The sequence below is a fragment of the Polyodon spathula genome, chromosome 25 (assembly GCF_017654505.1).
Source record: "Polyodon spathula isolate WHYD16114869_AA chromosome 25, ASM1765450v1, whole genome shotgun sequence".
Classification (NCBI taxonomy): domain Eukaryota; kingdom Metazoa; phylum Chordata; class Actinopteri; order Acipenseriformes; family Polyodontidae; genus Polyodon; species Polyodon spathula.
Window position 1 is genome coordinate 14666514 of NC_054558.1, and position 24587 is coordinate 14691100.

Below are 24587 nucleotides of genomic sequence, written 5' to 3' on the forward strand. Positions count from 1 at the left end.
AAGAAGCAGAGTTGGAAGTGACAGCAATTCAACACAGGTCCAGCAACATCTCTACCTGCATAGAACTACCAAAGGTAGTGTTGAAGAAGTCCTGTGCAGACTTTGCCAAGGGATCACTGTTGAAGAGCACCATTTTATTTGAGCACAAGTTAATGTCAGATGTTATTAGATAATGTTACCACCCCCAAAAAGTGACCAGGGATGCTGGATTGATAGCCCAGCTTTAGAAGTAATTTTCACTTACTATAATTAATGCTAAATAACAGAAGCCCTGTACCAAGCCTGTTAAGGAAAGAAAGTAAAGTTGTCAGAAAGACATTTGATGCCCTGGAAACCTAAATCCCCTCAGGTTTTTAAATTTTACTCTGTGGCAGAATTCAGACAGACCAGGAGGAGGTTCTTTATGTAGTCATTTTTATTTTACAACATTTCAGAAATCAGAATTGCTGTGCTGTAGTGCTGCTGGAAACAGCACCAACTGCTGTGTGCATTTCAGTGGGGGCAGGAATGAGAAGCTCACTGCTGGACGTGGAGCAGAGTCGGCGACGATGCCACATGCACATAGCCAGAGATCCCAGGAGAGCCATAAGCAGCAGGGGAGCAGCCAGGACAGGCAGCCAGGCCAGAGCCTGTTGGGGCTCTGGGGGAGGAGAGAGCAGGAGGAAGGAGTTAGGAACAGAAAGGACTGCCAATGCAACCACTGCACAGTGCCCAGGAGCAGTTTCAATGAAGGTCTGTTACTTTAGGACCTGCAGAGAATCACACTTTGGCATGGGAGAGCAGAAAGTGCCTTTGTTCCAATACTAGAAAATATTAGTTTAGTCAGCTTCCTAGGGCGAAGTTATGGTTATATGCCATAAGCTTGAATGTTTTAGTAGAAAACATACAATTCAGGTGAAGGAAACACAACTGCAAGGGAATCTGTACTGTAAAAGGTCAACACCATGCAAGCCAAATGTACACTGGATTGGAGCCTGCAGGCTGAACTCACCCTCCAGTGACAGAGCAGGGCTCCTCTGGTAGAATTCCTGGCTTCCAGCAGACAGCTCTTCAGGAAGGATCCTCAGGGGTCCAAGCACTGCAGTGTGTCTCAGCCCCTCCTCAGCTGCTCAGGAGAAAGGGAGCCTGGTTAGAAACAGGCCCTGATGCTTTACAGCAATGCAGTAACAGCCACAACAGGCAGGCCAAGAGGATGCTGGCTGAAACTACCCAAGAGAAGCCAAACAACTTTGATGCCAACAGGCCATTGAGCAGAGCACCAACAAGACAGCCAGTGGCCAGTCTGGGGGGGGGGGGGATGGTTCTTTGGTAAGAGGCCTTGCACCCTTTGGTTACCATCCCATTTTAGTCACTCACCCTTGTAGAATAGGTGAAATTATACCTTACAAAAATTATGTACAAGCTCAATAGAGAGAAATTAGTACCCGTGTCCCTCCTCTTCCTCAGACTGCAGTTGGAGGTACAGCAGCTGCACACAGAGCTCCGACCAGGGTTATCCAGGAGCTCCCAGCTGGAACAAGAGCAAGACACTGAACCCAAGGGCACTGCAATAGACTTCTATTCAAAAGGAGTAGTAGAATTGGTCGGGTCCGGTCCCCCCCCCAGTTAACGGGATTTCAATAAATCTCCTCAATTGTAAGGAGGCACAGAACTGATTGTGCAGATTAAGAAACAAGTACTGGGTCACTGGACCTCACTCCCCTTGTACAGAGAACAGCCTCAGCAGCCTCCAGTCCTTACCTCCTGGTTCTCTGGTTGAATGAACAGGCTTTCTTGGTGGGGTCATTGAGCTGGGCAGGGTCCCAGGCCAGTAACCGGCAATGGATGTAGACCTAGGAAAATGCATTTGAAAAAGCAACTCCCACCGATCACTTGCTTCCGGTGGCATGCCAATTAATATTGCTCTAGAAACTAAATTTAATTTTAAAATTACACACCTAGAGCACAGCATCAGATATTCACCAGGGAAAGAATTGTTAACTAGCTGCCTGAACCCTCCAATACAAAAGCAAGTTAACCCAGATACTCACATCTGTATTCCGTTGTGTAAACTTGAAAGCCTGGACAACCAGACGGATCTCGGAGGTCTGGACTCGGGGCAGAAACCTGGAGTTACCAGTCTGTCCATCTACAAAGCATCTGCAAGGAGAAAGAGCACTGAGCAGGTGGAGGCACGTGCAAGGACTGCAGACAACCACTGGAAGGAAGTCAGCAAGACCTCCCGTGTTCCAGTGAGACACTCTACAAATTGCATTCTAATCCATGGTGTCAGGTGCACTAGTGGAAAGCTAAGGTTAACTGGTTACCAATCATGGACATATTACCAATATTAAGATTTTGTAGTCACCAATTACAAACTAGCTAAAGAACCAGCCCAGCTAAGCCTTCCCAGAATGGCCAGTTTTATTAATCCAGCTGAGCTTTTGCCATATTCAAAGCTGACCGGTCAACACCCCTTCCTAAAACCAAGCACAACTATTGCGCTTCCAAGGGCTAAACACATGTCATGTCTTTACTACAGCTTGCAGCAAGCATCTACCCATGGTTGGTGATGAGCGGGTAGGTCTGGCTTGAAGGGCTCAGCTCTGGAGTGCTTGCAGCAACACACGCTTCCATGTAGACCATCAGCGGCATGTGGAATTGCTGCTTCACTGCAGCTGCAATGTTGATGGGGGACCCCAGGAAGAATAGACTGGAGGTGCGTGGGGCTGAGAAGTCATCTGAGACAGAAAGGAGAGGAGCATGAGAACAGCAACCCATCCAAATCTCATGAGCTAGGACAGAGCAGCACCAGAGGAATTAGCCATAACATTTTCTACTTGACTGGAGGAAGTGACCCAAGCACCACAGGCTACCATCCCTGCCAGGTTAAGGGGGTGGGGGCACTGGACACCTAAACCAATAGGTTAAGTGTATGCTGCAGGACAGCAAACGCACCATTCATAATCCCCATGCTAAACTCCAGCTTCCCAAACCCAGAGGCATCCCCAAGTGCAGGGTTATACACTGGAGGAGTCCAGCCAGCAGGTCTGGAGAAGACATGGATAGAAAGCTTTGGTTAGAACAGCAACACATCAGGACAGTTTGCATTCAGAAGTAGACACTGAACTGGAGAAGCCATTTATTGGTATTAGTTAATGGAAATTTACTCTTGCTGCCATCACAATAAGTTAACTGGTCCAGATATCCTAATGCAGTAAATGACTTGATTTTCAGAGACCACTGTATTCAGTGCCATAAACTGGGTTTAAAGTAACTGCCCACTAAATCAACGCCACAAAAAGTACATAAACTGACAAAGTATTCATTGACTTTGAAAATTTAGTTAAAATGAAAAAATTCCACAAATTAGATACTGTTAAGTCAAGTGTCAGACAGGATGCATGACGATGCTTGGATGAACAGCCCAGAGGCTTTGAACACCTCCTTACAGCATGTTTAAGCCAAGTCCAAACACTCACCTGGTATAGGTGCACACAATAGCCTGATTGAAGGGAGTCTGGTAGAAGCCACCCTGGGTGGGCTTGTAGGTCAGCACATTCATGTAACTGGTAAGGTTGGCAGTAACCTGGGGAAGGCATTGGTAAATGTCACCATTTAAAGACAGATTTAAAACACTGCGTGCAGTTCAAGGGTAAGGCACAGCTCCATCAGTTAACCTTTACAAGACTGGGGTCACAGCACACTGCATGTCAACAGCATAAAGCCAAGGCAATGCATTTAGTTTATTTTTATATATTTAAAAAAAGCAAATATTCCAGTCATACAGATGCCAATACAACGTTTGCATTGCTTGGTCGTGTAGCGCATCCCAGCATCAGACATTGTTAAATATACATTTTTATGTATTTGTTTCAACCATAACCAATATCGTATAAACACTACAAGACAAAAAGCTTCCGAGTACAACGCATATATTTACAAAAACATGTACATTTAAGGGGGGTGCGGTGCAATTTGAGCTCGAAAGCTTACGTGAACATAACACGCAAGCCGTTAGAAGCCACTTACCATGCGCATAAAGCGGCAGTCCAGCAGGCCGTACTGAAACACCACCATGTTATTACCGGCGCTGCTGCTGGATGGAGGGCAGGTTCCCAGCAGGAGGCCACTCGGGTCCAGAGGCAACGCCGGTCGAAAGTAATCCAACAACACCCTCACAGCCACCGAGTCCACCCCACAGGCTGTACTCACAGCTACAGGGGAAACGGGTTCAGAATAAAGCGGAACACGCAACTCCTTTATTTTAGGTATTACGGAATTCAAGAATTAATTTTGTAACTATGAATTACCTTTAAAAATTACCAAGTACGCTCTACTAAGTGTTGCACAAGAGGACATCACTGTCTGGATATCAGTAAAACGAGTCTGTTAACACACCAACATCATGCACCGGTACAGTCAGTGCTACCAAAACATAAGGCACAAAACACACTAACCCCCCGAGTAGCCCACATTACCTTCCTGCGATGCAGCAAATGGTACACAACAAAGCGCAAGCACCACACATCTCCACAACGACACCATCTTCAAAACCAACAGTTACCTACCAAATACTACCGTCCAGGTGCTTTTCTAGCGACATTAATTAGACTTCTTTGGCAATTAACACTGAGTGGACCACTGACACAGGTGTATCGAGTTGTGCCATTGCGCGGGCGCCTGCGTATATCACACACATTCCAGAGAAAAAAATACCCAACAGTTAACATCAATTAAAAATTGGACAGACCTTATTGCCTTGCTAACACTCCAGGTTTCGTTGCACCGGCTATGCGTGAGTTCAAATTTAACTTATACAGCGCAATTATTTACCTGTGTGATGCGCCTGCCTGCGTTAACCGAGATCGCTACAATATGATTATACATTCTACAGTAGTTGCAATCCACAGGGACAAGGGACTAAGTGATGTTAAAAAAAAAAATAATAAAAATAAAGAAAAAGAAAAGAAAAAACCCTAGAGCCTACGATTAAGCAATATTTAATGTAAAGAAAACGTTCATTTGTTACCTTCTCATAGCTGCTTCTGTATGAATATGTTACAGTCACGATTCGGTCAGTCCCCGACAAAAATAACATTTCGCAATTTGAGCATTTATTATCAAAGAACGAAATGCAAGGTTATTTTGGTCTTTGGGCAACTTATTTTGGTCAAATTGCGAAATGGAAAATATCAAACAAGCAAAGATAGAAACAGAAAAGAAGAGACGACAGCTTCTTCGGTCTTTGAGTAAAGCGATATAATTAAATTGCTGAATATGCTTTAAGAAAATGCAAAGTTCATGAACATATTTTGAGGATTCAAGGCTTCATTTCTTACAAGTGCTTCTGTGCGCGCGCAAAGGCGTGCAGCACAATTATAAATGCCACAGCAAATGTTGTTTTTTTTTTTTTTTTTTTGTTTTGTTTTTTTTTTTTTTTTTTTTTTTTTTTTGTTTTTTTTTTATTTGTTTGGTCCTGAATCTAAATTGTGATTTTTTTTTTTTTTTTTAACGAAACAATTATTATCTAAACAATTAAAACAGCGTTTTAAAATGGTGCTCAGTAGCGCAGTGCTCTCAATGTGGTTTCTTTTGGAAATGTTAAGTTACCAAAATGGTCCTCATCTAAAATAAAAACATTTAAGAAGGTTTTCTTCAAGCAGTGTAAGTCTTTATTCCACAGGCGCAGCACTATCTGGCGCTGATCGGGTCTGTATTCCCTGTTTTCTAAAAAGTGGTAGTTCACAGCGTTCTATGATTTATGAGAATATTAAACGTTTAATAAACATGCTTTTCTTTTTACTTTCGCTTAAAAAACAATGATTAGACAAACGTGTGTTGACATTTGTCTATGCTCTTCAACCCTTCCACTGCTTGTTGTCTAACTTCTCCCACACGAACTGTGTCCTTTAGATCCCCCTCATACCATCGTCCCGGTTGTCATGCTGGGGAGACCGCACTGTGGTTGATCCCCGGAGCCAGCATCGCAGCCGTTGTGTGTGCTGATGCCCTGGGGAGGCAAAATAAGCTGATCCCTGGAGCCATCAACACCAGGCAGAAGGATATCTACATCATCAGATGGAAAGAAACGCAAATGGATGGAGATGCAGATGGATCACTTTAGTTTACTGTAAAGCTACGTCTTAGTTGGTGCTTATCTTGGCGAGAGCTGAGTTCAAATCAGCATGAAGTTTTAACATGGAAATCATTAGCTAAATCTTAAATCTAGTTAAGAGATCTAAGATTTTGTCAGCAAGCTGTCCCTTTACACCCCAAAACCCCGAGAAAACATTTAGACATAACAAGAAACGTTACTGGACAACATTCACAAGAACATTTTGACCACGACTCGATCACGCTCCCCAACCAACTCCATCAAAGCACACCACAGGTACTCAGGACATTGACAAAACACAGAACAGCGACACAAAACCATGTAACACATAACACAGATAGTCCAGATCGCTACAATATATACTTAAATAATAAATCAATGACGTGACTCTCATAAATAATTTACAGATTTCCCGTTTATTCAATAAAATATATATATTTTTATTGAAAAGTTTGTATTTCACTTGATGTTCATTTTTAGCACCCCGCAATGAATTGCTGTTCACAGATTGAGCAGCATCTTCAAAATCTGTCTCTGAACTGTACATTTTCTCAAAGCACATGTCGTAATCTGATTAAATCGCTTTACTCGCATACCAAAGCAGCTGTCTCCCTTTTTGTGTTTCGCTCTTTGCTTTTTTGGCATTTTCCATTTCGCAATTTGAGCAACATAATTTGCTCAAAGATCGAATTAACCATTCATTTCTTTCTCGGATAATTTGTAAATTCTCAAATCGCAAAACGGTTATTTTTTATTCTCGGTGATTGTGCGAATCCTGACTGAGTGTAACATATACACCAGTGGTATTTATTGTGTGTAATTGTCGGTCTTGTCTAATAACGTGCATATTATAAAAAAGAAAATGCATGAGGAACACCCTACACTATCTTGTGGGCGTGATCTATGAGAAATAAAATAGACAATATGTGGTTAATATGAATGGCATGTGTATGTTAATATTCAGAACAGCTGTTTTTATTCATAATCTGGATATACTGTCTAATTCTTTACATAGTATAATTATTGTATACATATTTATAAATGTGTTCAGTTAAACATAGTTATTGCTCCTTGTAACAGGATAGCTGGGTGGACAGAGACTCGGAGACAGTAAAACTGCAGTTAAAGCACTGCTGTGCTGTTTAATAAACACAAGTAAATCAAAAAGTTGAACCAAACACTGCTCACAAAGCAAAATAAAAGGTTTAACAAAAACAAGTAACAAACACAGTAATCAGAAATGAAAATAACCATCTCAAGGGCCAAAACAAAAGTTTTAAACAGAACTTCTTATGTTCTAACTGTTAAGCGCCTTCATTGAATCTTCTTCAAAACACAGAGTAACAAAACTTTCACTCCCAAATTCCCTCCTCCAAACAAAGGATTTTCTCCTCTTTTATAGAATGTGGCTGGAGCCTAATTATCAATTATTCAATTAGCTCCAGTCACATTCTCACATGTATTTTGGCAGGGATAGGAAATTAACCCCATCCCTGCCAACCACCACCAAATCACCACACAACAATATTATAATTTACAGACAGGGCCTTGCCCTGCCACATTTACCCCCCCCCCCCTTGTGCGCAGCACACATGGCCCAACGGCCACCCCCCCCCTTTTGAAAGCCATCCACCCTCCCTCAAGTCCCCTATTGTCTTTCCTCTCCCATCCTTGAGGGAGGGTTAGTCCATAGTCCGGCACCTTCCTGGCGGGACCGAGACCTGGCGACAGGGGACCCAGGCGTAGTGGATGGGGCCTCAGGAGCGCTGGCAGGAGAGCAGTTGGCTGGAGCCCCAGGCAGAGGTGTGAGCCCAGGCGATTGTGGAGCGACGTCTGGGGAACAAGGGGGAGCGGAGCAGGAGACCAGGCGACCTCCTGGTCCTGGTTGTGCCGCGACCTGGGAGTCAGGCCCAACGACCAGAGGTCCAGACATGCAGCCTGGGTGTCTGGGAGCCCAGGTTGAGGGAACCAATCCCCGGGTGCCAGGTTATGGCACAGGGGTGGTGGTCGGGGCTGTGGTGGAGGTGGTCTCCTCACCTCCCCCCCCCTTCTTCGTAGCTGGTAGCTCCCCTTTGTGCAGCTCCAGCCACAGTATTCCCTGCTGCCATGAAGGGCTGGCAGCGACCCCAAGCAAAGCAAAGACTGCAGTGACCCCAGCAAACGGCGGCAGCGGACCCTCGGGAGGCGAACTCAGGAGGGGAGCCCCTGGCCAGGAAGACTGCAGCGTGTGCTCCACTTCTCCTTCGTACCCTGTAACCGATGGCTCCCCAGGCGCTGCGGAGCAGAAGGCAACCCCAGGCAAAGCAGGACCTTCAGCAACCCTAGGAGACAAAAAGGAGACACCAGCAGCCCCAGGCGCTGCAGAGCAGCAGGCAACCCCAGGTGATCCAAATGTGGCATCCCTGGGCGGTGCAAGCGTGGCCAACAGTGCAGGAACCTCTGGCCAGGGTGGCAGAGACCAGACTTCCTCCTCACTGTCGGCCGGTGGAGGCAGGTATAAAAACCTGTTTTCCTCTAGCAGTAGGGCTGGAGCTGAGGTTGCTGCCGGCTCCTCCGACAGCAGGGGTAGGGCAAGTGGCACTGTCGGCTCCTCCGACAGCAGGGCTCCCTTCAACAGTAAATAAAGGGGCTGCTGTGCAGCACCAGCTTCACACCCTTGTTCCCCCCAAAAAAAATCTGGGGGTTGGGCCTCCCGTTCCTCCCTCTCCAGCTCACAGGACTGTAGCTCCTCTCCCTCCGTCTCTTGGGACAGCAGCGACGGCTCCTCCCCTTCCGGCTCTTGGGACGGCAACGACAGCTCCTCCTCCTCGTACTGCGTGGGGCAGATGACCACCGTGTGCCCATATTCCCCACAGCCGGGGCACAACTCTTCCGCAAGTCTCTTTAAAAAAAAAACTCCCAGCTGTCATCTGCGTCCTCCTGGGCCAGCTCCATATTCAAAAATATTTATTTATTTATTTATTTAAACTACAGTCCCACTCCGAGTCTCTAGGGGTGCTAGCCCACCCCTGACACCATATGTGACAGGATAGCTGGGTGGACAGAGACTCTGAGACAGTAAAACTGCAGTTAAAGCGCTGCTGCGCTGTTTAATAAACAAAAGTAAATCAAAAAGCTGAACCAAACACTGCTCACAAAGCAAAATAACAAACACAAGTCACAAACACAGTAATCAGAAACGAAAATAACCAGCTCAAGGGTCAAAACAAAAGTCTTAAACAGAACTTCTTACGTTCTTATATTCTAACTGTTCAGCGCCTTCACTGAATATTCTCCAAAACACAGCGTAACAAAACTTTCCAGCTCCAGCCATATTCTCACGTGTATTTTGGCAGGGATAGGACATTAACCCCATTCCTGCCACCCACCACACAACAATATTATAATTTACAGACAGGTCTCTGCCCTGCCACACTCCTCTAAAATAAAATAAAAATATTGGGTCTGACACATTTAAAGTAAAAAAACTGAAAATTGGTTTAAAATATCTGAAATTAATGTAAAATGTCTATGTGGTGGCAGGTGGGGATTTGCGACTACGGAAGCTGTTTCCCTTTAGTAGAACTGCAATAGGGTGTATTTGGAGAAATCAACTTTTCCATTGCCACATGCTTATTTATATCTTCAGTATCAAGTCATGTGTACTGTAGGCCCACTTGTGCAATTTTCCCACTAAATATAAGCAATGTAATATTGTTCTTTCTGTTCAATTCTAATACCGATTACATTTGATGAAGCTGAACATACCGAAATTGTTCAAAGAATCCATGTCCACTCCGGTCTCATTTGAACCAATACTATTGAAAATAACTGGAAGCAAAAATCTGTCAGTTTGTGAAGAGGTTGAAACTTTAAGAGGCAGGCTTTGAAACCAATGTAATACTATGGCACTGTGCGCAATCCATGGTTTCAGCCAATAGTGAAAAGGGAGCTGCTAACACATTACCAACATGGGCATCCAACCAGAAATGTGTAGCTGCCCAATGCAGCAACACTATGGATTTGCTATACAACAAAACTGTCTCAAAGGGGAGCAGAGAAATCAATCATGTCTACTGAAGATACCTTTCTGCCTCCAGCCCTTCTAGTTAAGCTCAAGCCCCAATTTTAATAGATAGGGATCCATCCACCAAGGAGTATCCTGTACCATGTAGGGATCTCTCCCAATTCTAGGAGTCTCAAAGAATTAGAGAAATTGAAACTCAGAAATCAACCCTGTTTATTTTCAAATATAAATGCAGGATTTTTCAAATTCTATTAACTTCCCACCTAGGTGGAAAACAGAAACAAAACCCTGGATAAATTAGTGCAATAAACAGGAATGTAGAGCTTGATCACAGAGGAGTGTTATTTGAGGCTGAATAACATAGTTCCAGGTTCAATTGAATTGCACAGACACACTCACAGTTTAACCACCTTTGCTTGGTAAGCAAAGTCAGATGTGTTGCAGGTCAATGTTCTGCGATACATGACAGGAGTTTGAGCTTCAAGCAATGATTGGGGTTTTCACACAGAACCCTTGGTCTTAGAACATTTGTTTCAGCAATTACTGCTCTTGGAGTTTGTTTTTGTCCCTAAAAAGACCATTTATTTGGAATTGCTCTTGAACATTTTTAGTATATTGGATAGACAGACTAGTTTTAAATTGCTTGGTGTTGATTTTACAGTCCTCGTTAAATCCCCTGTAGGTATGTCTATATGGCCCAGAAGACACTAGATAAGTTACATACCTCCATTCAGTTACAAGATTAAAAGAGAGGAGTAGGATACATTGCATACAAGGGGTCAAGAGAAGGAATTTAACAGTATTTGCAATATTAAAGAGCAAGAAGCAGAGTTGGAAGTGACAGCAATTCAACACAGGTCCAGCAACATCTCTACCTGCATAGAACTACCAAAGGTAGTGTTGAAGAAGTCCTGTGCAGACTTTGCCAAGGGATCACTGTTGAAGAGCACCATTTTATTTGAGCACAAGTTAATGTCAGATGCTATTAGATAATGTTACCACCCCCAAAAAGTGACCAGGGATGCTGGATTGATAGCCCAGCTTTAGAAGTAATTTTCACTTACTATAATTAATGCTAAATAACAGAAGCCCTGTACCAAGCCTGTTAAGGAAAGAAAGTAAAGTTGTCAGAAAGACATTTGATGCCTTGGAAACCTAAATCCCCTCAGGTTTAGAAATTTTACTCTGTGGCAGAATTCAGACAGACCAGGAGGAGGTTCTTTATGTAGTCATTTTTATTTTACAACATACAAAGAAATCAGAATTGCTGTGCTGTAGTGCTGCTGGAAACAGCGCCAACTGCTGTGTGCATTTCAGTGGGGACAGGAATGAGAAGCTCACTGCTGGACGTGGAGCAGAGTCCACGATGATGCCACATGCACATAGCCAGAGATCCCAGGAGAGCCATAAGCAGCAGGGGAGCAGCCAGGACAGGCAGCCAGGCCAGAGCCTGTTGGGGCTCTGGGGGGAGGAGAGAGCAGGAGGAAGGAGTTAGGAACAGAAAGGACTGCCAATGCAACCACTGCACAGTGCCCAGGAGCAGTTTCAATGAAGGTCTGTTACTTTAGGACCTGCAGAGAATCACACTTTGGTATGGGAGAGCAGAAAGTGCCTTTGTTCCAATACTAGAAAATATTAGTTTAGTCAGCTTCCTAGGGCGAAGTTATGGTTATATGCCATAAGCTTGAATGTTTTAGCAGAAAACATACAATTCAGGTGAAGGAAACACAACTGCAAGGGAATCTGTACTGTAAAAAAAGGTCAACACCATGCAAGCCAAATGTACACTGGATTGGAGCCTGCAGGCTGAACTCACCCTCCAGTGACAGAGCAGGGCTCCTCTGGTAGAATTCCTGGCTTCCAGCAGACAGCTCTTCAGGAAGGATCCTCAGGGGTCCAAGCACTGCAGTGTGTCTCAGCCCCTCCTCAGCTGCTCAGGAGAAAGGGAGCCTGGTTAGAAACAGGCCCTGATGCTTTACAGCAATGCAGTAACAGCCACAACAGGCAGGCCAAGAGGATGCTGGCTGAAACTACCCAAGAGAAGCCAAACAACTTTGATGCCAACAGGCCATTGAGTAGAGTACCAGCAAGACAGCCAGTGGCCTGTCTGGGGGGGGGGGGGATGGTTCTTTGGTAAGAGGCCTTGCACCCTTTGGTTACCATCCCATTTTAGTCACTCACCCTTGTAGAATAGGTGAAATTATACCTTACAAAAATTATGTACAAGCTCAATAGAGAGAAATTAGTACCCGTGTCCCTCCTCTTCCTCAGACTGCAGTTGGAGGTACAGCAGCTGCACACAGAGCTCCGACCAGGGTTATCCAGGAGCTCCCAGCTGGAACAAGAGCAAGACACTGAACCCAAGGGCACTGCAATAGACTTCTATTCAAAAGGAGTAGTAGAATTGGTCGGGTCCGGTCCCCCCCCCCCAGTTAACGGGATTTCAATAAATCTCCTCAACTGTAAGGAGGCACAGAACTGATTGTGCAGATTAAGAAACAAGTACTGGGTCACTGGACCTCACAGCCATGCACTCCCCTTGTACAGAGAGCAGCCTCAGCAGGGTCCAGTCCTTACCTCCTGGTTCTCTGGTTGAATGAACAGGCTTTCTTGGTGGGGTCATTGAGCTGGGCAGGGTCCCAGGCCAGTAACCGGCAATGGATGTAGACCTAGGAAAATGCATTTGAAAAAGCAACTCCCACCGATCACTTGCTTCCGGTGGCATGCCAATTAATATTGCTCTAGAAACTAAATTTAATTTTAAAATTACACACCTAGAGCACAGCATCAGATATTCACCAGGGAAAGAATTGTTAACTAGCTGCCTGAACCCTCCAATACAAAAGCAAGTTAACCCAGATACTCACATCTGTATTCCGTTGTGTAAACTTGAAAGCCTGGACAACCAGACGGATCTCGGAGGTCTGGACTCGGGGCAGAAACCTGGAGTTACCAGTCTGTCCATCTACAAAGCATCTGCAAGGAGAAAGAGCACTGAGCAGGTGGAGGCACGTGCCAGGACTGCAGACAACCACTGGAAGGAAGTCAGCAAGACCTCCCGCGTTCCAGTGAGACACTCTACAAATTGCATTCTAATCCATGGTGTCAGGTGCACTAGTGGAAAGTTAAGGTTAACTGGTTACCAATCATGGACATATTACCAATATTAAGATTTTGTAGTCACCAATTACAAACTAGCTAAAGAACCAGCCCAGCTAAGCCTTCCCAGAATGGCCAGTTTTATTAATCCAGCTGAGCTTTTGCCATATTCAAAGCTGACCGGTCATCACCCCTTCCTAAAACCAAGCACAACTATTGCGCTTCCAAGGGCTAAACACATGTCATGTCTTTACTACAGCTTGCAGCAAGCATCTACCCATGGTTGGTGATGAGCGGGTAGGTCTGGCTTGAAGGGCTCAGCTCTGGAGTGCTTGCAGCAACACACGCTTCCATGTAGACCATCAGCGGCATGTGGAATTGCTGCTTCACTGCAGCTGCAATGAAGATGGGGGACCCCAGGAAGAATAGACTGGAGGTGCGTGGGGCTGAGAAGTCATCTGAGACAGAAAGGAGAGGAGCATGAGAACAGCAACCCATCCAAATCTCATGAGCTAGGACAGAGCAGCACCAGAGGAATTAGCCAAAACATTTTCTACTTGACTGGAGGAAGTGACCCAAGCACCACAGACCTAAACCAATAGATCAAGTGTACACTGCAGGACAGCAAACTCACCATTCATAATCCCCATGCTAAATTCCAGCTTCCCAAACCCAGAGGCATCCCCAAGTGCAGGGTTATACACTGGAGGAGTCCAGCCAGCAGGTCTGGAGAAGACATGGATAGAAAGCTTTGGTTAGAACAGCAACACGTCGGGACAGTTTGCATTCAGAAGTAGACACTGAACTGGAGAAGCCATTTATTGGTATTAGTTAATGGAAATTTACTCTTGCTGCCATCACAATAAGTTAACTGGTCCAGAAATCCTAATGCAGTAAATGACTTGATTTTCAGAGACCACTGTATTCAGTGCCATAAACTGGGTTTAAAGTAACCGCCCATAAAAAAAATTCCACAATAAACTAAACTGACAATTCATTGACTTTGTAATCTTAATTCTCAATGAAAAAAACTCCACAAATTAGATTCTATTAAGTATCAGACAGGATGCTTGAATGAACAGCCCAGAGGCTTTGAACACATCCTTACAGCATGTTTAAGCTAAGACCACTCACCTGGTATAGGTGCACACAATAGCCTGATTGAAGGGAGTCTGGTAGAAGCCACTCTGGGTGGGCTTGTAGGTCAGCACATTCATGTAACTGGTAAGGTTGGCAGTAACCTGGGGAAGGCATTGGTAAATGTCACCATTTAAAGAGATTTAAAACACTGCCTGCAGTTCAAGGGTAAGGCACAGCTCCATCAGTTAACCTTTACAAGACTGGGGTCACAGCACACTGCATGTTAACAGCATAGACATCAAGTTTACTTTTATATTTAAATGCAATTACTCCAGTCATACAGATGCCAACACAACGTTTGTATTGTTTGGTTATGTAGCGCATTCCAGCATCAAAAACATTGTTAAACATACATTTATGTATCTGTTACAACCATAACCAATATTGTATAAACACTACAGGACAAAAGCTTCCGAGCACAACGCACACATTTATAAAAGCGTGTACAGTTTAATGGGGTGCAGTGAAATTTCAGTTTATACGCTTGTGACACGAACACAGCAGTTAGAAGCCACTTACCATGCGCATAAAGCGGCAGTCCAGCAGGCCGTACTGGAACACCACCATGTTATTACCGGCGCTGCTGCTGGATGGAGGGCAGGTTCCCAGCAGGAGGCCACTCGGGTCCAGAGGTAACGCCGGCCGAAAATAATCCAACAACACCCTCACAGCCACCGAGTCCACGCCGCAGGCTGTACTCACAGCTACAGGGGAAACGGGTCCAGAATAAAGCGGAACACGCAACCACTTTCGGTGACACGTAATTCAAGGTTTAATTTTATAACTATGAACAACCTTTAAAAGTCAAGTACGCACGATTAAGTGTTGCACAAAAGAACATCACTGTCTGGATATCAGTAAAACGAGTCTGTTAACACACCAACATCATGCACCGATACAGTCAATGCTACCAAAACATAAGGCACAAAACACACTAACCCCACGAGTAGCCCACATTACCTTCCTGTGGTGCAGCAAACGGTACACAACAAAGCACAAGAACCACACATTTCCACAACGACACCATCTTCAAAACCAACAGTTACCTACCAAATAGTACCGTTCAGGTGCTTTTCTTATGGCATTAATTTGAGTCCTTGGATAATTAACACTGAGTGGACCAAAGACACAGGTGTATCGAGTTGTGCCATTGCGCGGGCGCCTGCGTATATCACACACATTCCAGAGAAAAAAATACCCAACAGTTAACATCAATTAAAAATTGGACAAACCTTGTTGCCTTGCTAACACTCCAGGTTTCGTTGCACCGGCTATGCGTGAGTTCAAATTTAACTTGGTTATACAGCGCAATTATTTACCTGTGTGATGCGCCTGCCTGCGTTAACCGAGATCGCTACAATATGATTATACATTCTACAGTAGTTGCAATCCACAGGGACAAGGGACTAAGTGATGTTAAAAAAAAATAATAAAAATAAAGAAAAAGAAAAGAAAAAACCCTAGAGCCTACGATTAAGCAATATTTAATGTAAAGAAAACGTTCATTTGTTACATCCTCATAGCTGCTTCTGTATGAAAATGTTACAGTCACGATTCGGTCAGTCCTCGACAAAAATAACATTTCGCAATTTGAGCATTTATTATCTAAGAACGAAATGCAAGGTTATTTCGGTCTTTGGGTAACTTATTTTGGTCAAATTGCGAAATGGAACAAGCAAAGATAGAAACAGAAAAGAAGTGGCAGCTTCTTCGGTCTTTGAGTAAAGCGATCTAATGAAATTGGTGAATATGCTTTGAGGAAATGCAAAGTTCATGAACAAATTTTGAGGATTCAAGGCTTCATTTCTAGCAAGTGCACTAAGTTTTGTCAAACAAAGAAGTGCTTCTGTGCGCGCGCAAATGCGTGCAGCGTAATTATAAATGCCACAGCAAATGTTGTTGTTTTTTTGTTTTTTTGTATGACAACGTGATTTGTTTGGTCCTAAATCTAAATTGTGATTTTTTTAATTTTTTTTTTTTTTTAATGAGCTCTAAACAATTATTATTTAAACAATGAAAACAGCGTTTTAAAATTAGGTTCAGTAGCGCAGTGCTCTCAATGTGGTTTCTTTTGAAAATGTTAAGTTACCAAAATGGTCCTCATCTAAAATAAAAACATTTAAGGTTTTCTTCAAGCAGTATAAGTCTTTATTCCACAGGCGCAGCACTATCTGGCGCTGATCGGGTCTGTATTCCCTGTTTTCTAAAAAGTGGTAGTTCACAGCTTTCTATGATTTATGAGAATATTAAACGGTTAATAAGCATGATTTTTTTTCTTTCGCTTAAAAAACAATGATTAGACAAACGTGTTGACATTTGTCTATGCTCTTCAACCCTTCCACTGCTTGTTGTCTAACTTCTCCCACATGAACTGTGTCCTTTAGATCCCCGTCATACCATCTCCCAAGACTTTTCACTGGTTTCTCGGACACTGTTGATATTGCCTTACCATTAATGTAGAATGTTATCTACTAGTTTAACTTTAATTATAAAAATGCTACTTGATTTAGTGGGCTTGAACTGCATTCGTGTCCATTCAATCTTATTGGTTATTTTGCCCAATAACCGATTAGTGCAGGCAACATGTTGTAGTCACTAAATATTAAATCTTTTAACTAGATTTAACATTTAGCTAAATATTTAACTGGCCAGCTAAATCTGGAGTTTGTATGCAAATTAACTCTGCCTGCTTTGTGCTTTAACGCAATTTGATTGGCTCTTGTAATGCTAATAGGAGAATATGCAAATTTCAGCATTACAAGAGCCAATCAAATAGCCTGAAAGCATAAAGTGGGCTTAGTTCATTTGCATATTTGCAGATTTAGCTGTCTTGGGAAATGGTATGATGGGGATCTAAAGGACACAGTTTGTGTGGGAGAAGTTAGACAACAAGTAGTGGAAGGGTTGAAGAGCATAGACAGCAGCGCTTTACCGGCCAAACTGAAACTCTGGTGCTTTCAGTCTGGTCTACTGCCAAGACTGCTGTGGCCAATGACTGTGTACGAGGTTTCCTTGACAACAGTTGAGAAGCTGGAAGCTTTAATCAGTTCATAGGTCAGGAAATGTTTGGGAGTTCCACGCTGCCTCAGCAGAGTGGGACTTTATGGTAAAAGAATACTGCAGCTACCAGTCTCTGCTCTAACCGAGGAGAATTTCAGTGCACCAAAATTGACTGGAAATGACATTAGTAGATTCATATGACAAATCTGTAAGGGAGGCAGCACCAGTTTTGAAAACTGGAGGAAAGTGGGCGGCAAAGAAAGCTGTGGAAGATGCTAAGGCTGCCCTTCGAATTGGTGATATTATAGGGCAAGTTCAGCATGGTGGAGGGGGTCTTGGTCTCAGTTCAGCTCCTCCTACATGGTACAAGGCAACCCCAGCTCAATGTTGGAAGCTGAGGATGAGGATGAGGTGTGTAAAAGTCATTTCCCAGGCCAAGCAGGGACAATGGTTGAGATGGGAAAGATCAGTTGGCACGACCTATGGACAATGGAACACAGCAGGATGAGTTTCCTCATCAGATCAACATATGATGTTCTCCCATCACCACAGAACCTAAACCTCTGAGTTCATCACCAGCAACATTAAGGCACATTTTGACAGGATGTAAGGTGGGTGTTAGCCAAGGACGGTTTACTTGGTGCCATGACCAAGGCTGTGTGTGTTTGGCCTTAGCATTGGAAGACAAGAGTAACTTGTGCAATAAGTTGCCACCAGTTCCATCAAAGCATTACACACAAAAGACAATATTCCTCTGTCCAGGAGAGCAACCACCAAGAAAAGGTGTTAAAACCAAGCCTCCCCCAGGACAACTGGAAGCTGCTAGAGACTGGAAAATGCTGGCAGATGTTGGTCAACGGCTTATTTTTCCACGTGAGATTGCCACCACTGACCTTCGACCAGACATTGTCTTGTGGTCTGGATCAGCACACCTTGTTCATCTGGTAGAGTTAACAGTGCCATGGGAGGATGCTGTGGATGAGGCGTATGAGAGGAAGAAACTTTGATATGCTCAACTAGCTGCTGAAGCGGAACAGCGAGGGTGGAATGTCCAGGTTTACCCAGTGGAGGTTGATTGTCGACAATTTCTGGCACACTCTACAACCCGGTTTCTCAGTGATTTTGGGTCCAGTGGCCAAGAGTTGCGTTGCACAGTGAAGAACTTATCTGAAGCAGCAGAAAGGAGCAGCAACTGGCTGTGATTGAGACAGAAGACAGAAGACAGAAGACAGAAAGATTCTGGCTGAAGATCTCAAGCACAATAGAAAGAAAGCAATGCTGATGTATGAGTAAGTAAGCTGGGCTCAGTTGAGTGGAGGATGAAGGGGGGTGATGCTGGGATGCCAGAATCACTGTCGAGCCCTCTTTAGGTATCGTGGGCTAGTCAACAAAACACAGAGGAGGGAAGGTGCCCACTTGAAGACCCCAGAGATGTACCATACTTAGCTCAATCCAGAAGGTTGTCATGCTGATGTGCTGGGGAGGCCGCACTGTGGTTGATCCCCAGAGCCAGTATCGCAGCCGTTGTGTGTGCTGATGCTCTGGGGAGGCAAAATAAGCTGATCCCTGGAGCCAGCATTACACTTCAGCAATCAACACCAGGCAGAAGGATATCTACATCATCAGATGGAAAGAAACGCAAATGGATGGAGATGCAGAGGGATCACATTAGTTTACTGTAAAGGTACATCTTAGTTGGTGCTTATCTTGGCGAAAGCGGAGTTCAAATCAGCACGAAGTTTTAACATCTACTCTCATGTAATGGAAATCATTAGCTAAATCTTAAATCTAGTTAAGAGATTTAAGATTTAGTTACATATTTAGCTAAATGTTAAATCTTGTAACTAGACATACAAATTATATCTGAATGTAGGCGTGACCTATATGAGAAATAATAATAATAATAAAAAAAAAACAGACAATATGTGGTTAATACGAATGGCATGCGCATTTTAATATTCAGAACAGCTGTTTTTATTCATAACCTGGATATACTGTCTAATTCTTTATACTGTAATTATTGTATAAATATTTATAAATGTGTTCAGTTAAACATATTGTTATTGCTTCTCTAAAATAAAATAAAAATATTGGGTCTAACACATTTAAAGTAAAAAAACTGAAAATAATTATGTTTTAAAAAATCTGAAATTCATGTAAAATGTCTATGAGGTGGCAGGTGGGGATCTGTGACTATGGAAGCTGTTTCCCTTTAGTAGAACTGCAATAGGGTGTATTTGCCAAAATCAACTTGTCCATTGCCACATGCTTATTTTCTTTCTTCTGTATCAAATCCTGTGTACTGTAGGCCCACTTGTGCAATTTTCCCACTGAATATATAAACAATATAATCTTGTTCTTTTCTGTTCAATTCTAATACTGATTATATTTGATGAAGCTAAACATACTGAAATTGTTCAAAGAATCCATGTCCACTCCAGTCTCATTTGAACCAACACTATTGAAAATAACTGGAAGCAAAAATCTATCAACTTGTGAAGAGGTTGAAACTTTAAGAGGCAGGCTTTGAAACCAATGTAATATTATGACACTGTGCACAATCCATGGTTTCAGCTGATAGTGAAAAGGGAGCTGCTAACACATTACCAACATGGGCGTCCAACCAGAAATGAGTAGCTGCCCAATGCAGCAACACTATGGATTTGTTGTACAACAAAACTATCTCAATGGGGAGCAGTGAAATCCATCATGTCTACTGAAGATACCTTTCTGCCTCCAGCCCTTCTAGTTCAGCTCAAGTCCCAATTTTAGTACATAGGGATCCAGCCACAAAGGACCATCCTGCACCACGTAGGGATCTCTCCAAATTCTGGGATTCTCAAAGAATTAGAGAAATTGAAACTCAAAAATCAACCCTGTTCATTTTTAAATATAAATGCAGGATTTCTCAAATTCTATTGACTTCCCACCTAGGTTGAAAACAGAAACAAAACCCTGGGTAAGTTAGTGCAATAAACAGGGAATGTGGAGCTTTATCTGTGGAATGTTTATTCAGGCTGAATAGCACAGCTCCAGATTCAATTGATATGCACTGACACTCAAATATGTTTTCAACCACCTTTGCTTGGTAAATAATGTATCAGAAGTCTTTCAGCCCAATGTTCAGCGACTCACGTGACAGGAGTTTGAGCTTCAAGCAATGATTGGCATTTTCACAGAGAACCCTTGGTCCTAGAACATTTGTTTCAGCAATTATTTCTTTCACTCTGAAGTTTGTTTTTGACTTCAAAAAGAGAAAATATCAGTTTAGTTTTACATTTGCTTGGTGTTGATTTTAGTCCTAGGTCCTAGAGCCCAGAAATGTGGGAAAAAAATAAATATATGACCTGTGTTTGTTGCATGCATCCATTCAGTTTACAAGATTGAGTAGAAGGTAGAGATGAGCAGAAGGATACAAGAAACCAATGTTTTTTTTTTTTTTTTTAACTAGCAAGAAGTGGAGTTGGAAGTTGCACTATGCAGTAATTTGAAACTGGTCCAGCAACATTTCTACCTGCACAGAACTACAAAACTTTTGCCAATAGGAAGATAGTGTTCAAGAGGTCCTCTGCCAAGGACCTAATTAAAAAAAAAAGTTAACAGCCATTCCACTGTACAGATTAACGCTCCATCAGAAGTGATGTACCAATTCCGAACAATAATTTCTGCAACAGTGAGTCTGCTTCCACTTGACATGAACTCAAGCAACCCAATGGAAAGTCCAAAGTAATTCAGAATGATCATGACAAATCTATTAAGCTTGCATCACTGTTTTACAACAAAATGCCAGATGTGAACAATATGAGGAATATTCAAACCCCCCCCCCAATAAAACTTCAGACCTGCTTTATTACCTTTGTAGAAAAGAATACTCACTTAACTACAGTTAATGCTAAATGTTTCTTCACTAAATGACACAAGCTTTGTACCCAGTTACACAAAGACAGACCAAAGGTTCTTTATGTAACCATTCATTTTGCAACATACAAGAAATCAGAATTGCTGTGCTTGCAAGATGCTGGAAACCGTGCAGACTACTGAGTTCATTTCTTCCATGGGGGCAGGAATGAGGAGCTCACTGCTGGACTTGGAGCAGAGTCTGGGATGATGCCGCTCGCAGTAGCCCTGAGACAGGGCTCCCAGGAGAGGCGCCAGAGGCTGCTGGGGCTCTGGAGGAGGAGATAGGGGTTAGGAACAGGAAAGGTTCCCAGTGCAGCCATTCAGTGCCCAAGAGCAATTTCAATTAGGAGGGTATGTTACTTTAGCACCTGCACGAAGGCACACTTGGGGCATGAGTGGGCAAAGCCCCTTTGTTCCACTACTAGAAACATTTGTTTAGTCAGTTTCCTCTAGTGAAATTATGGTTACCTGCTGTGGACTGGAATGGTTGGTAACGCTCCCGCTCCCAGATAAAGGATTCCTCCTGGCTATTTTAGTCTGTGGCTGGTGCCCAATTAATCCATAATTAACAATTAGCTAATTAAGGCTCCAGCCACATTCTCACATGTATTTGGCAGGGAGGAATTTAACCCCCTCCTTGCCGATCCAAAACAAACAATTGTACAATCATAATAATTAATCAAATACACCTATATCTATACAGATGACAAATAACAATAATTATAATAAAAACAACAATAATACAAATAATATAGTGCACATCATATAAAGGGTGGGGCACCCGGTCACACACACACACACACACACACACACACACACACACCCCCATGTGTGCAGCACACATGGCCCTACGGTCACCTCCCTCCCTAAAGTCCCAAATGTCTTTGTCAAACTCCTGAGGTGGGGACGAAGGCTGTCTTGGGCCCACAAGCAGTCCGGTGGCCCCAAGCAAAGATAGTCCAGCAACCCCAGGCAATGACAATCTGGAAGCCCTGGGTCATGGCAAACAAACGGCCCTGACCTGTGGCAAACAAACAGCCCTGGGCTGTGGCAAACAGGCAATCCCGGGCAGTGGCACGCTTGCAATCTCAGACACAGGCAAGCTAGCAATCTCAGGCAGTGGCAAGCAGGTAACCCCGGGCGACGGCAGGCAGGCGACCCCAGGTGAAGGCAGACAGGTGACCCCAGAGGATGGCAGGCTGACGACCCTGGGCGACAGCAAGCTGACGACCCCGGGTGAAGGCAGGCTGATGACCCCAGGCAAAGGCAAAGGCAGGCCAGCAACATCCCCAGGCGACATCCCCAGGTGGTGGCATGCAGGCGGTGGCATGCAGGCGGTGGCATGCCGGCGGCAACCCCAGGCGATCCTTTGTTCATTGCCATGCAATTTTAAATTCACTCTCCATTTTAGAACAATTGAAACCATACAAACACCTTTGCATATACAGTGTATAGAATAAGCAGAATTAGTACACATGTCCCTCTTCCTCATATTGCAGTTGGAGATATAGCAACTGCACACAGAGCCCTTCCTGTTCCTAAACCTTCCTCCTGCTTTCCTCCCCGAAAGCCCCAATAGAATCTGGTCTGTCCTGGCTGCTCCCCTGTCTCTGGCTATTATGTGGGTGTGACGTCGTCCCAGACTCTGCTCCATGTTCAGCAGTGAGCGCCTCATTCCTGTCCCCACTGAAATGCACAAAGCAGTCGGCACGGTTTCCAACAGATTGCCTGCGCGCCATTCTGATTCTTATTTTGTATGTTGAGAAATAAAACCTCTGCATAAAGAACCTCCTCCAGTCTGTCTCTGATTTCTGCCACGAGTAACTTTTGGAACTGTTTTTCAAGGGAATCTAACATCTCTCTGCTGGATAAATGGCCGCACTGGTGAACTGAGTAACAGGCTTGGTGCATGGGTTCTGTAGCAACCCTTACAAGAATGCCAGAATGCAAAGGTCCCCCAACTAAATGTTTACTTTCTGCTGAAGTTTGAACCTAAATCTTGGTATGAATCATCAAGATTGACATCAAGATTGATTTAGCATAACTAAGTCTAATATTCAATTCCTATTTAATTACAGCTTGTTGTGGGTTGACCTGTTCAATAAAGCACTACTTTATTTATTGTTTATTTGTAGACCACGCTATTTTAACAATTACTATGTAAACAGCCTTCAATGGAAAATAATAATTTGAATGTGAAGTTACCCATCTTGAAAAGCATTCCAATTGCATTTTGCTGTCCAGCACTGTAGAGCAATCAAACTGGCCAGCAAAATCAGTGTTGATGCATTGGGTAACCATGGCAGCAAACAGTTTCCTGCTGGATGGCTGTGTTGGCAGCCCTGTTTCACACTGATGAAACACAGGATCACAGGTGTGAAAACTGGAATTGTATTCCATGGGATTGCAGGACAAACATGGATAAATAGTTCATACAATCCCTTGTTACTCTGCAGTTAAAGCAAAATAAAAATCTCGACGGGTACAGAATGATCCAATCTAATGTGTCCACTATAAGGACAAATATACTTTTTTTTTTATATGACAAGATTTACAAATTAAGTCAAAACCACTCAATGCAGTGGAACTAGAACAGTTTTTAAAGTGGGGGTGCTAAAAGCCATTGAACAAAACTGTAACCCCTGTATATGACAGAAGCCATGCAAAGCCAGGGGCTGCTACCGCACCCCTAGTTTCAGCACCCCTGCCTCATGAAGAAAAGCACTGGCTGTTTTAAACATGTTTTCATTTTATTATTATTTTTCCTTTTGCTCAGATAGGCTACTTTTAGGTCAGTTATACCAGAAGTATGGACTTCAGAATCATAAAACAGTGGCAGTATAATACGTTACACCCCTATCAAAATACATGCCTCCAGAAATGTAGAAATATACAAAGAATGTATGAGAATGGCAATGAACGTCACTGCCATGTTTGTTTGTTTTTTTGTTTATTTATTTCAGAATATTTGTGTTAACAGTTGTATAAATACTAAAACCCACAATGTATTAAATATTGAATGCCATTATGAACATGAAAATATAGCTCAATTATGAATTGTACATACTATTCTACAATATCATATACATATTTAGTATTAAAAATCAATAAATGTGATTCCACCACTTTTCTTTAATTATGTTTTTTATCAGCCTTCACACAAAGCTGAGCGCAATGATGTATACTGTGTTAACGATGCTCCAGTCAGTCTGCCCGGACTGCGCCTGAGCAATCTGGAAAACAAGAAGCCTCTAACAAAGGACTCTAATACCAAAGGACTCTAATTAACGTCATTAGAAAAGCACCTGGACGGTAGTGTTTGGTAGGTAACTGTTGGTTTGGAAG

At 43.3% G+C, this 24587-nt stretch overlaps 1 protein-coding gene and 1 pseudogene across 1 annotated transcript; both read right to left on the reverse strand.

The window, feature by feature from the left end:
* Window positions 1-477: 477 nt before the first annotated feature.
* On the reverse strand, window positions 478-11056 carry LOC121300233 (annotated as a pseudogene).
* Window positions 11057-11361: 305 nt separating this feature from the next.
* On the reverse strand, window positions 11362-22572 carry LOC121300234 (zona pellucida sperm-binding protein 3-like). The gene is made up of 12 exons (XM_041228732.1): window positions 22264-22572; window positions 21422-21509; window positions 15575-15613; window positions 14862-15046; window positions 14337-14443; window positions 13837-13928; window positions 13480-13660; window positions 12971-13079; window positions 12681-12772; window positions 12353-12438; window positions 11920-12033; window positions 11362-11564 (listed from the first exon to the last, which is right to left on the reverse strand). Exons 1-12 carry the CDS (start codon window positions 22570-22572, stop codon window positions 11362-11364), a joined length of 1605 nt encoding a protein of 534 aa, XP_041084666.1.
* Between the last annotated feature and the right edge of the window lie 2015 nt (window positions 22573-24587).